The sequence below is a fragment of the Ambystoma mexicanum genome, chromosome 12 (genome assembly GCF_040938575.1).
Source record: "Ambystoma mexicanum isolate Mex_15411 chromosome 12, UKY_AmexF1_1, whole genome shotgun sequence".
NCBI lineage: Eukaryota > Metazoa > Chordata > Amphibia > Caudata > Ambystomatidae > Ambystoma > Ambystoma mexicanum.
The window spans coordinates 658128582-658143477 of record NC_090936.1 but is presented as its reverse complement, the minus strand read 5'-3'; the positions used below and the strand labels follow the sequence as shown (position 1 = coordinate 658143477).

Genomic DNA, 14896 nt, shown 5'->3' with positions numbered 1-14896 from the left:
AATTTCTCAGGGAATCAGGGACGGGGCACATCTGGAGGCCTAGCTAATATGGGTTCTAGAGACTTCACCTTCTATTCACATGTACACAAGGGTTTCTCCAGAATAGATTTGTTCTTGATGTCCAGTGTTCTGTTTCCCTGTCTGGAGAGGGTACAGATTCGCACAGGAGCACTGTCTGACCATGCTCCTGTCAAAGCCGATCTGTGGATTCATGGGTCCCTGAACACCCTCCAGAGATACTGGAAACTTCAGGACTCCATCCTATTTCATACCTTAATCAGGAGGGGACTAGCTGAGACCCTCACCCACTATTTCAGAGAAAACCTAACGGGGCAAACCCCCTTAGCCATGGTGTGGGATGCTATGAAGTCAGTGGTGTGAGGGGCTTTAATTAGTGCTGCAGCAGCGCAAAGACGGAGCTGTCAGCTGGAGGAGCTCGAAGAGCTTTAATAAACACCAATCCACCAAAGGAGGTAGGGACCTCAAAAAAGCTAAGACCGCCCTAGAGATTCACTTAGCCGACAAATCAACCAGATCGCTAGCACACACCAAGCAATACTATTATATAAATAGTAATAAAGCAAACCGCATGCTAGCCTATGAACTGAAAAAAGTCTGTATGAGAAATAATATCCTAAAACTCAAGGGGCTGATGGTACATCCCGATATGCGGAGGGGAAGAAAATGGAGATCATGGTAGGTCACCATAGAGAAATTATGTCATGGCCCCCTACGGAGGCCAAAGCTCAGGTGAATTATTTGCGATCCATCAATAAAGACCCCCCCGCAGCCCAGCTGAATGCCCTAGAACAACCAATCACAACAGAAGAAACGGTGGCGGCAATAAAGGCCCTGAAGAGCGCCACACCGGGTCCAGACAGGCTCACACCCAGGTTTTATAAAGTATATGCCCATATTTTAGCCCTGCAGCTTTCATCCCTATTCAACTCATTTCTAACAATGGGCAGTATTACCCCTTGTATGGCAGAATCACTGACAATATTTACCCCTAAACCAGGTAAGGACCCCAAACAGTGCGCCTCATATAGGCTGATCACTTTAATGAATAACAACGGGAAGATCTTTTCTGAGGTCTTGGCATCAAGACTACGGCCGGTTCTCCCCAAATTAATTCACCCAGACCAGACAGGGTTCATCCCCGGGCGTAACACCCAAGACAATATTAGATGCACCATCAATCTGATAGAAGGTGCCACTAGAACGGTTACGGAGTTGGCAGTCATTTCCCTTGATGCACACAAGGTGTTCGACTTGCTGTACTGGGGATACATTAGAAAATAATAACATATTTTGGTTTTGGCCATAACTTTATAAAATGGTCCATATCCAGCATCCCACCACATCCCTAACAGTTATGGCACAAGATCAGTCAAGATTAATATCACTAAAGGTACTCGACAAGGCTGCCTACTATCACCACTGATATTCGCCCTATCAATTGAACCATTTTCTACCAAAATCTGTCAAAACACACATATACAGGGCCTGAAAGTGGGAAAACACAGCTACAAAGCTGCCATGTACGTGGACAATGTCCTTCTCACCATAACTCAGGTAGACAGCTCGATGGAGGCCCTATGCCAAGAAATTGAGGCATTTAGCAGGGTTTTGGGCTTCAGAGTCAATTACTCAAAATCTGCGTACATAGCAATTAACAGTTTGCGAAAACACAGGAAGTCTCTTACACCCAAACATCCAATTTCTTGGGCCGAGTCCTCTATCAGATACCCAGGAGTGCAAATCCCAAACAAAGTGGAGCGTATAAACCAAACTAACATCCCACAATTATTCAGTGAGCTGCATAAAGACATAGAGCGCTGGCACAAGCAAGAGATATCCTTGTTAGGGAGAATAACGGTGATAAAAATGAACATAGTGTCAAGAGTGATCTACCACTGTGCAGCCCTGCCAATGGAGGGAGACCTCCATAAACTACAAAAAAGCATACTGAAATGTGTCTGGGTGGTGGGGTGGGGAGGGGCAGTCGCGCATAGCAAAACGGAATATGCTTTACGGCATATGCGCGGGGGGGCTGGGAGTCTCTGATGTATCCAGATACTCCCGAGCTGCACAACTTTTGCATACCTTTACATGGGAAGTGACCACTAACCGCCCTGTTGAAAGCAACTGAAGGAAGCATGATGTTCGGCTCCTCTAGTGTCCCTGCCAAACATCCCAGTGCCCCGAAACACCTTAAATTCAGGCCAACTCACAGCTACTAAGAACACAGTTGCAAGTTGAAGAAAAGCAGCTGGCAAATGGGGATGTACAGGCTCTCTCGGATCACTAATCCCAATTTGGAACAATCCGGACTTCACCCCCGGCATAGCCCCACAAAGCTTCGCGGGATGAAGGGAGGGGGGGGCCTAACACGAGTATCGGACTTCTTGGTCAATGGGACTTCTCTAACATTCGAAGAGTGCAAAATAAAATTCCAGATTTCGGAGGCTGAAAGATTTCACTGCACACAATTAAGACACTGGTTATCACATAGCGCCATGAGGGCTAAGGGAGTAAGGGACCTAACGGCTCTAGAGCGCACCCTAACAACATCACCAACCATGGGTAAAGTCTCAACACTATACTGATTACTTGACAAATCGGACCTGAATAGGAAGGAAAATACATGCTTTGCTGGGAAAGGGATCTGGGGCGAACACTAGAATTAGAAGACTGGGATTGGGTATGGGCTTGAATGCATAAAAGCTCTAAATGTATTACCAACAAGGAAGGGGGGTTTAAAGTGTGCTACAGGTGGTTTTTGACTCTCTAACTTTTAAACAAAAGTACCCGTCAATCTCACCTAACTGTTGGAGAGTATGTTCAGCCACCAGCTCCTTATTCCATCTGCTATGGTCTGGCCCAAAAGCTACTCAATTTTGGCGAGAGGTTCTGGAGCAAATTCGTCTGATTACGGGTCTGTCCATGGGACCCGGGCGTACTACTATTAGGGGACACTGGAGAAGGGGCCTTTCCACTCACGGGGCATATAGCAAACTTATGCACCCAACTACTTACCGCGGCCAAAATCACCATAGCTCGTTTGTGGAAACACCCTTACCGGCCCTGCTCACCCCATGTGGTGGGTGAAATGTTGGGACATAGTCCGTCTGGAGAACATCAATAAATTTCACAGCACATGGGCCCCCTTCCTGGACTACACAGAAAAATTCCCAGGGATAACTTGTCGTCCCCCCCATGAACCGTTGGATCAAATAGCCCTAACGACGAGAACGATCCCAAACTATAGGCCCCAATGAAACTCCCCGAATACAAGAACTCGAACTGTCCCATGGGTCGGACTAAAGCACTGGAAACAGCGCATGAAAACCCCATGCATAATCGCTGCAGTACTCACTACAACATTAAACAAGTAAAGGACCCTAGCCTTGAGATGTGATTCCTGAAATGTATAGCTGTACCCAACTGTGCTGCACTTGTCTGCAATTGTGTTTATGAGCCATGTTGATGTATACTTCATGAAAATGTTTAAGAAATTGTTTTGTTGAAAAACAAATGCACATAATGTAGTATTTTACGCGTAGGACGCCCGGTTTCATTATTCTGATGTGCAAGTAAATCAATGTCCGTTTCTGACATGCGATGCCTGTAGCACCAGTGTTCACAATCCCCACACACCATTTAAATATATTAAGCTTTACTTATTTTAAATGGTATAAAGCACAGCCTTACACAAAGATAACAGGTACTGTACAATCAAATATATAAAATCAATAAAAAGAGATAATAAACAGTTAAATAAAATGCCTATAATATTGAAACTGAAAAATCTGTGCATGACGGAAAAGTAGAGAAAGAACAAAAATTAAGGATTCTTCAAAAACGCGTTTCATCAATCAGGGACAATAAAGACAACCGAAATGTAATACTGAAACTTTAGTAGCATACCTTTGCCTCTTCAGATAAGTATAAAAGCCAAACAATTTACAGATTTGTTACGCGACATATCATTTTTTGCCGCAGTATTTTAAAATCAATTCGACTTTATTCTAGAATGATTTGACTTTGGGGCATATGAAAAGGACTGGAGGCAGTGGCGCGGTTAGTTTTGATTTCTACAGTTGGTGATTTTTTCTTTTTGTTCCCCGTGACTTAAAGGCTATTCTGTTGCCTCAACTTACAATTTTTAATGATATCTCCTCCACTGAGAAAGTGAAACTATCTAAAAATGTGCAACATGTTATGGCTGCCCTTCGAAGAAGGTAATTAAGAATTCACCCTAAAACTAGCACTTTCTTGGCCTATTGAAGCCGGTGTCGAAGAACTGTCACAACTGACCTCCCCTTTTTCCAGCCCTGAAGTGCCTTTCATGTAACTTGTGCTTCAGCTAATGGAATCCTTAAGTGGAACAGTTGTGAAAAACAGTCGGGCGCATTTACAAATGGGCTATTCTCATGTGCTTTGCAAAAGGTAAAATGCCGTAGGAAATGACCCTAGCTGTGATAAGTGAGCGTTTGACCTGCCAGCAGCTTTCCAAATCACTTGTAGGGCTTGTTGACTGATGCAGAGGTGTAATTTAAGGGGCCTTGTTATCTTAGAATACCTATGGCTTTTTGATTTCATGAACAAAGATTTTATTTCGCGAAAACAAACTCTTTTGTACGAAATGCTTTTAGTAAGTTATGTTTTCTCTTATTTTCAGACCACTTCTATTCCAAACAAGTGAGCACATTGCTAATAGCCCCGCAATTGGAGATATAATTCCATTCAGCATTATTCTTCAGTTTCTATTTACAAGGGCGCCTCCGGAGCTGAAATCCCCATATCAGGTAAACTCGGATTTGCATGTCTTGGGTAGGTTGATGAGACGCTTTCACCAGACGTGGGGTACATGGAGCATAGTCAATCCTCCAGCTGGGGTGCCTTTACTAACATTACATTATCTTGATGTGGGCAAACCAGTTACTGTAGGGGTAATGCAGTGGTACATAGAAGAGGGAGGGGGTGAACAGTGACAATGAGACATACATAAAATGTACTTGACAGGCAGCATACCCGTTTCTAAATTAATAGAGTATACATATACACTGTTGTTGCTACCCGGGAGGATATACAAAATATTGTGGTTGAGTTGCTTATAATGCGCAGGACCGAGCAGACCTAACTGCATCTGGGTGCAAATGTTAAATGAAAGTTTGAACCATTCCATCGAGAAACATAACTAGTCCAGAAAACAACCTATCGCTGTAGATTAGTTAAACAGTTGTGCCTTTAATATTTTATGGAACTGAATAAGCCCTTTTAAGTTCTTCATCTTCCAAGGAAGAAAATTCCATAGTCTCGATCCATATACTGTGCAACGTCTATCTTACCTGGAGATGCAACGACATGGAGGGATGACTAGTAACAGCTTATCAGTCGAACGCAAAAGTCATGTAGTTTTATACCAAGACAACTGCCCTGCTAAATAGGTGGGAGCAAGATCATGTAAACACTCACTTAAAGACCATAGACAGAAACTTAACATGTATTTGATCTTTTACCAAAAGCCAGTGCAAAGAGAGGTGCAAGGTGGGGTGCTTTGGTTAATTTCTATAGTCCAGTCTGTAATTAATTGGATTCCCCACTACATTAGCGTGGTCTTTTTGGGGAATATGCTGGAGGGCAAGTCGCAGGAAATAAAATACAGACTGTAACTTTGCCCCCACCTGGTTAGTTTGAATTGGCAGATACAGCCCAGATTCTTAATCTTGGAGGCATAATTCAGAATTGACCCCATAAAACAAGGGCCTGGGGGGACGAGCACTTTACTTCCTTGGTCAACAGATGTTTAGGATCAAACAAGACCACTTCGTCATTCTGGGGTTTAGCTGTAACCGATTCTGGGACATCCATTGTCCCACTTCATCCAAACATTGCCCTACTGTACAAAGAGATTCCTCAAAATTACCCAATTTTAGGTACATTTGTTTATCAGCAGCATATGATTGAAAATCACCTTATTTTCTCAGAATGACCATAAGGGGTGCATGTAAATATTGAACAAGAGTGGTGAAATTGACAAATCTTGTGGAACGCCACAATGCTTTTATACCGTATTCGATAGAAACCCTCCAAATTTCACTTTGAAATCGGTTTGATAACAACTAATTGAACCAATGAATGGTCTGGGCTGAGACTCTCTGGACTGTCATCAGGTGTGATAGTAGGATGTCGTAATTCACAGTCTCAAATACTGCAGATAGATCCAGCATCACCAAAATGGATAGTTTGCCTACATTGGCTAGTCCATGTAACTCATCCCAGACTGTTGCCAAGGCTGTCTCTGTTCCATCTCTGGTTCAAAACCCTAATTGGTGAGAATCCAATAGTCCACATTTCTCCACGTGATCTTGAAGTTGAGAAGTCACAACTTTTTCCAGGATCTTTCCTGCCCAAGGAAGTCCTGCCACTGGACTGTCATTTTTCAAGTCATAAGGGACAAGCAATGGGTTTTTCAAAAGGGGGATATGGTGGTGGAGCATTTCAGCTCTGATGGAACATAACCTTGTAATAATGATAGGTTAATAAATGTGGTCATAAAGTATGCGATATGGGTCTTGGGCTTAGCTGTCAATAAGCAATCAAATAAACGTAAAAAGAGTACATTTGTTTATACTTTATTTAATTACATTTTTCTTAAGTATAACTCTTTGCTATTTTCAATATAAAATGTGTTCATTTGCAGTCTAGGATATTATTCTCAACATGTTTTAACAATCAAATGCCCTCATTCTTGCTAAGGGTGAAGTTTAAGCCAGGTCTTCAAAAGATCTGCTGGTTGGATTGCTTTGATAACAGGTAAAAGAGCATTCCAGTGATAAGTGGCCAGAAAGGATAAGGAGCAGAAGGGGAAGTAGTACAGGGTCGGTGGGGGGCAGAGAGGTTGTTGAGATTAGAGGAGGAAAGTGTCAGAGTAGAGAGGGATGCATTTAGCAAAATTCCTGGGGGCTAGGCCTGAATAACGTTTAAGGAGTATTTACTATGATTGTGTAGCTAAGGTGCACAATACACTTGTAAATAATAGTATTTAAGGGGATAATGGTTGTATAAGATAGGTACCTGCCCATCTCACTGCAACCATTTTATGGCATATTTCACTGCATTTTATAGGGGAGCCAGGTGAAGAAATATTCTTTAGTGATTTTCAGGGTTGTCAGGAGCTAGTCGATACTCACTCAAGGGCACATACTCATAAGAAGCAAAACGCAAGTCTGAAAAGTCCCCTCTTATTATTGACTTTGTACCAAATGAGGAGCTAACGAACCAAAGGAATACGGAGAACAGGAACAATGCAAAGAGGGATTCTATTTCCCCAGACATAAAAGGAAAAAGAGAGACCTTCAGACACTAGAGGAAAGCATATTAAGAGAAAATCATAGGCCAAGAACGCCAGGGAGGAGACAGTTACAAAGTTAAGAGAAAGGGGAACCAAAGACTTGGAAAAGTCCACTAAAGGAACAGAACAAGCCAATTCAAGAGATAGCTAAAACTATCTAAGAGTTATAAATTAAGGCTGTGGAAGCCTATGCAGGAAAAGGGAGTCATTCTCCTGGGCTTTTGTTTTTTTGTCTTAGTGGTATGGTCAGTGCAGCTTTGTTTTGGACGGAGGATAGACTTTGCTTTGGACTTTAGTATGATGAAGAGCACCCTACTTTAGTTTTGTTAGGCAGGGAAATCCGCACATTAAGGATAGTGAAGCCATTTTACTTATTGTTTTAATAAAACATATGCAGGAATGCCAAAATCTGGTTGGTCCCCTTCTCCTGACCTACCACAGTACTCGATCTATGAACTTGAGGAGATGGAAAGGTGAAGTTGTTCTTACCTGGATTTGAATGTGTGAACTGAAGGTTACACACTGATATGGATTGTATGTTTTGTTATTAACATAGTATTGCACTGTGATCAGAAAACCTGCTGATCACGCACAAGTTGCTGCAGCGAGCACTCATCCAAATGACCAATCTTGATGCGTTTCGTGTGTGGACCTGAAGATTACATAGATCTCTGCACCTGGGACTTTAACCCACTGAGCTAACTAACTGAGATGTAATCCTTCAACCTGGAGTTTACACATGGATATCTGCAGCACGGTCCTTATCCAAGTAACTTATCGTTCTAGAATTGGAATCTACGACCTTCTTGATGCACAAACATCTTTGCAGCAGATACATACTTTACCAGGATCGGCATTGTGGCAACAGGGATTCACTCCAATGAGCTATATTTTTTAGATAAAACATTTAATTTACATTTGTTTAAAAGTCAGTGCAAAAACATAACCGTTAATAACAATGCCTTTTCTTGTAAACACATGCAATCACCTTCACTCAAACTAATCTGTACTCATTTAAGGATGGCCATGTTGTTGAGAGTGTTATTGTCAATTGAACGTGAAATGGCCCATTGACTGGTACAACCAATGTTAAAACCTTACTTTGTGTCCAAGTCATTTGAACAGTTTAATCACCTATCTAGCTCCGGCAGTTTTGTCCATGCTTGTCAGTCAGGGCAACCACAATTTCTGTAGGTCGGTTTTTCTTAGACCGGGACTTATTATACCTCTTGCCAAAATCTCCCAGCACTACGAGGTACTTTAACAGCAATCATTCTCTTGGTGATTACAAAGGTGGTATTCAGAACGATCCTAAAATAGAATGAACATCCTTCATCAGCCCATTTCATGGTCCCATACCCTCAAGTAGGATGTCCTTCAAGTTTATTTAATTTTTTCATTCTGATCTTCTCGAAACAGCAGGACTAGATTACATAAGAAAATACACCTCTTTCCACATTACATCTTACACAAAACGTCTCTACTCCTTAACATTTTACAGAACTGGTGTCATTTGGAAAATGTGGTGGACATGCACCGTCACACAGTTATATGGAAGGAGGTCCTTGCGAGGATTAGAGATATCACCGACATTCATCTCCCATCAGAACCCCTAATCATAGCCTCAGGAAACATATATCCAGATGGGCAGTATGGCTTGAGTTGTAGCTCAACAGCACTAATCGCACAACTCCTTAGTGCAGCAAGAATTAAAATAGCACAAGCATGGAAGAAGCCAGAGTGACCACAACTGGCGATGTGATGGGGGAAAGGATGGGGAATTTGGACTATGGAAAAAATATTTGCATGCTAAAATGACTATATACCAAGATATAATCTGACCTGGAAGTCATTTATTCTTTATTGCCAAAATACTTAAACATGTTCAAAGCCCTGCTGTCCAAACAATTTGTACTATAGTAAAACAGCTTAATAGCAGCAGCGGGTGGGGAGTGACAAATGTTACCTAGACAAGGGGACCCGTAATTAGAATTATGCTATGCAAACTTAGTACTATGAAATGTCTCCTCTTTGATTTATTTTCTATATCTGAACATATGCGCTATAACCCTGAAACCAGAATGTGTTAATCATGCATGCCTGTCAATTGATTAAGTACCTCACCTTTTTGCAAACTGACATGCCACGTTATATAATTGTTAAATTTGGTCCATTTCAATTCAGTGGAGCAGTTGAATAGGAATACAGGTGAGGCATTGTGTGGGAGAGAGAGAGTGGTACCTAATGAAAAGAGTGAAGCTATTATTGTGAGAGTCAAAGGTAGTGGGGGAGAGGGCATGTAGGGGAGAAGGGTAGTGGGAAAGAGAGAGTCTGAGAGGAACAGGGAGTAGGAGCTGGGAGAGGATAGAAGGGAGAACAGCAGAAATCCAGAGTAAGTAGTAGGTGTTAGCAGAGTAAGTGAGGTGAGCAGGAGGGGAGGAAAATCAGAGAAGTAGATGGGATGGGGAGTACACAATAGGGAGATGTAAGATCAAATAGAGGAGTGGAAGGGAGTGAAAGGGGGAGCGTCTGAGGAACTACAGTCACTATTCATTTGGAAAGTCGATCATTTGGGGTAAGCTAGATTAGGGTTCCCCTTAGGGTGTGCCAGAAGAAGGAATATAGAGAAGGACATGGCCTTTAGATCTTCCTCGAGGGAGACAGACTTCTCTATATAGTAGGGGTTACTAATCTTCGGTTTTAGGGAAGCCTGGGCTAGGGTGAAGGGAGCCCAGGAGAGATTAAGAGACCAGCTAGAAGATCTTAGTTACCTTGCCCGGCAACCAAATCCACCTCACAATATTAATCCTAGATAGCTGTTGATGAAAACCCTTGTACGATTTATCAAAGTTGTGACTTTCTTGAAGCTAACGGGAACAGACCTCGCATTGTGCCAGAGGTGGTAATTGAAACAGGACCAGAGAGATCATGTTTTCAAGAAGTGGGGCACTCCACCCATAGACCTCTTCACCACACCAGAACATTCCAGATGTTGCCTGTATGCAGGCAGATTCCACCACACAGGCAGTGTAGGGGACATGTTCTCCCTTCCTTTGAGAAATTGCTGTATGTATCTCCGCCACTTCCACTAATCCAAAGAGTTCTAGGCAAAATGATGCTAAAGCCATGCAAGATGATTTTTATAGGCCTAGCAGTACTGGTACTTCGATCTACTCTTTTGTCTTTGGCCGAGCCCATTTGCCTCTGGCAAACTTTCAACCTGTTGTCCATGCAGCAGGGCAAGCTACTGTGCCACGTTCCTCTCTCACAAAGCCTCAGAGTTGGACTCCTGAGAGTTTGGTCACATAGAGCTGCTTCAGGAATGTTGAGACATCTGTGCCGCAGCAAGAGTGCCATTCACCAAACGCTGATTGGTACAAAAAAAAATGGCAGCCATTTTATGTGTGGTGTTAGCAGCAAAGCATCTGCCCATTTGAGTGTCTCTAACAGGAGCTTCTTCAATACTTAATTCATTTGGCCAAACAAGGCTTAGTTGTTCTATCCATCAAAGTTCACCTAGTGTCTATCTCCTAAATACAGCCTCACACTCTTTCCCTATGGTCCCAAAGGATTGTCAAAACGTTTTTGACTTTTCCTGGATCAGGAAGGGTGCCCCCTCTTACGAGTTAACGTAGTACTTTCCAAGCTAAGGGAGCATTCTTTTCAGTCCTTGCGTAAGGTGGGAGATCAACTTTTTATCTTGAAAGACACCATTTATGGTCGCTATTCCTTCTGCCCAAATGGTGGGAGAAATCCATGCCCTGGAAGTCCACAAACTGCATCTCAGGTTCTGCAAAGGGACCCCATAACACTAATTCTAGATTTATGTTAAAAGTTCCCTTGATATCTTGCCCAAATCAACCCTTAGCCCTGCCTACTTTCTTTGCCAATCCATTTTAACCAGCGAAGAGAGTGCTGCGTTTGCTGACTGTTAAAAGCCCTCAATTATTAGAAAGCTGATACTGAACACCCTCATCAATATACTCACAGTATTAAATTGCACTGCACTGTCTAGACTGTCTGCTATTGGTACCATACAGAATGCAGCAAGAATGTCTAGCAGCATTTGATTATTAAGCCCTGTACCTATGCATTGGATTATTTATATATATATTTCTGAGGCTTGTGGAATCTGATTAGATCACATGCTGTGCATAGGCCGAGATCTAGTGGAAGCTGCGGAGTATTACAGTTTGTTTTTTAAAACTCGAAAATGGGCGTCGACACAGGGCGTGCCAGTAATACTATCCCTAGTGTGACGTCCACTGTACCCATGATCCCTCACGCGTGTAGGACCCTCAGATTGTTTTTTTCCGCCATACTGGTCGGAAGCATTTCGCGGAGTTCCCTGGCCTTAGCCATACTTTTGCTAAATATTGTTATATTTACCCATTTCTCCACCCCAACGTCGAGTCACCGAACTTCCACACTCGACGCCGGCCCGGAGAAGAATTTGACCGTCGACAGCTGCATGACGGATTTGGGCCTCGGAAGGCCTCCGGCCTCGGCCCGGGCCTTGGAAGGCCTCTGTCCTCGGCCCTGCAAGTAGGGAGAGTGGGGGGTGGACATACTCTACACTCTTTTGGTATATAGGTACATTCTTATATATTCCTACACTTACTAGCCCGCTGCCACAAGGTGCGTATGGAGGGTAGCCCTTTCCAATTCTGCCCCAAGTGCAACCGCAAGTACCCTTGGGTCGACAGGCACGCTACGTGCAATCTCTGCTTGCCGAGGGACCACCCTGAGGCGAACTGCAGAGCGTGTAGTAGGTTTAAACCGAAAACACTTAAGGACCGTTTGGTCAAGCGCTGGGCCCACCACGCCAGGCGTCAGGAGGCCATGGCAGCGGAGGGAGCCTTCAGCAATGGCAGCGACGCCGTGCTTTCAGACGGCGAGGGCAACGTGGCGTCAAGAGACAGCTGAGTGCAAGTCCCCGACCTCGGAATGTCCGGCAGGGCGGCTATGGGGAAGACCCCATGCGACACAAGCGCTACCCACAGCACTTCCACAAAGCACATGAAGTCCAACCGAGACTCGACGCACACGTCGAGTTCTCGGAAAGAGGCATATAGAGAACGGTCCGAATCGGTGCCCTCTGGGCGTTCTCGATCTAGATCGCCGCATGACTCCAGGCAATCATCCACTGTTGCCAAGAGTGCCTTGCTCCCCAAGGTAACGGAAGTTTAATCGTCTGAAGACGAAGCCAAGTTCCATCCCCAGACCGCACTGCAGGAGTCGGCGCCCGCAGACCGCGTAACGGCGGTTCCCGAGTCCCTACCTCCACATTCTAAAGATAGGGACACTACCCCCGAACCTCGATGCCAGGCGTCGGAAGGCTCCGGAGGGGCGAAAAAAAAGGGAAAACACTCTTCCACCCACGAGGAGGGGGGAAAACAACAGAGGGGAAGCAGTCTCAGCCTCCTCACACACCTCAAAAACTTCCCACTCCACATAAACAGACAGGCAAGTCCCAGTCCTCTGTTATCCCAAGGACACCTGCTAAAACCAGTAAGTCTAGTCAGGATAAGGCGGAGAAAGCCCCAGAAAAGATCATTCCCAGTTCTAGAGAATGGTCTAGTGATGACATAGACAGGGTTATGTCAAGGATGTCTTCATTGGCAGATTTTTACACAAAAAACCCTGAACACTTTCTCTCCTATACTCCCGACGGGTCAGCACCCTCAGGCTCTAAGGATCCAATACCTCCAAGTAAGAAGTCCCGGTTTGAAGCCCCAACACGGTCTTCGGACCCCTTCTATATACAGCCCTACTCCCAATATCAAGGGGATACATCCTTTTGTGAGGATCCAGATTAGGGCATGTTGCAAGAGCAAACTGGTAGGGGCTACTATGTGGATGATGAGGACCAAGAAGAGGAAGAGGAAGACCATGAGACCTACAGAGTAAATTCCCCGGTAGAGAAAGAACCCCCGATTACCGACTCCCCTGTCGACAATCAACCTCTCCTGAATGAAGTTCTGTCCCGAGCGGCAGAACATTTCCACATTGACACACAGGGTGCTCAAGAGGAGAGGGACTTCGCAGAAGAGTTAGTGGGAGAAAGGAGGCCTGTTGCTCAAGCCATCCCTATCCTTAAGTCTATTCAGAGGAGAATAGACCCATCACTTTTAAATCCTAACTTCACCAGGGCAGTGAACCCCAGGATTGAGAAACTTTTCAGGGCAGCCCAATCAGACCCACTGTATATAAGGGGGCTTCTGAAACCGGACTCCCTGGTTGTTACTAACACCCGTAAGAGGGCTGGAACACCCTTGTCATCGTCCGAAGCTCCTCCCGACAAGGAGAGCAAGAAACTGTATGGTTTGGGCAGGAAAGTAGACTCCACTTCCGCCTACCAGGCAAGGATTGCCAACTCCACCACCCTGTTGGCCAGCTACAACTGCCATCAGTGGGAAGAAGTCACAGCACTCATAGACTCCGCCCCAGAACCCTTAAAGAGCCAGTTGGCACGAGTTGCGGCGGAGGGAAGAGCCGTGTCCGTTTGCATTTTAAAAGCAACCTTTGATGCCACGGATAACGCCGGCAGATTGATAGCAGAAGGAACTGTTATCAAGAGACACGCTTGGTTACGGCAGTCTGGATTCAAAGCTGAAACCCAAGCATCTTTGGTAGATAAACCGGTGGAGCCGGATCTGTTGTTTGGTAAGGCGGTCGAGGACGCGCTGAAAAATGCCAAGGAAGAATATGAGACACTCAAATCCCTAGGCCAACTAACCAACAAACCCCCTAATCAAAGAGGGAATGGCAATTTGCGTCGCCCATGCGGCCAAAATTCCCAGAGAGGATCTACCTATTCCCAGGGGCAGGGTACACCGTGGAACAATAATAACCAACAGTCTACCCAGGGTTACGGCAGGGGTAATAAAAGAGGACGTGGTAAGGGTAGAGGCAGTCCCAGTAAAGGAGGCGGCACGCCTCCACCAAAACAGTGATGCTCCGTTCAGGGTCCCTTCTCATGCAACCCCAGTAGGGCGACGCATTTCCAACTTCACCCAAGTTTGGGAAGGGATCACATCAGACAGATGGGTGCTGTCCACAGTATCCGCTGGGTACTGCATAGAACTGTTAGAGCGTCCCCGGAACCATCCTCCACGACAAAGAATACATTCTTTGGAACACCAGAAGATCCTCCTCGAGGAGATTGTCAATCTGCTAGCAAAGGACGCAAACTCGCCCCGGGACACCAGGTAAACAAGGGTATTTATTCAACTTACTTCCTTGTGCCAAAAAAAGATTTGACAATGCGCCCAGTATTGGATTTACGGCCTGCAAACAAGTATGTCAAGCCCCATATATTTCGCATGACTACTCTCCAAGAGGTAATCCCCCTCCTAAAAAAGGGGGATTACATGACAACATTGGACACGAAAGATGCCTATTTTCATATTTCCATGTTCCCAGCGCACAGAAACTACTTGCGCTTCAAGGTGGACAGTCGGCACTACCAGTTCAAGGTACTGCCCTTCGGGATAGCTTCGGCTCCAAGGGTATTCACCAAGGCACTGGCGGTGG

General features: G+C 44.7%; 1 protein-coding gene across 1 annotated transcript in view; it reads left to right on the top strand.

Annotated features, from left to right (window-relative positions):
• Positions 1-14896, top strand: part of COG5 (component of oligomeric golgi complex 5) — a 2640594-nt gene that overhangs the window by 2506511 nt on the left and 119187 nt on the right. The window contains exon 20 of the mRNA XM_069629143.1: positions 4685-4811. Coding sequence (XP_069485244.1) covers positions 4685-4811 — 127 coding nt within the window. The remainder of the gene's footprint in view (positions 1-4684; positions 4812-14896) is intronic.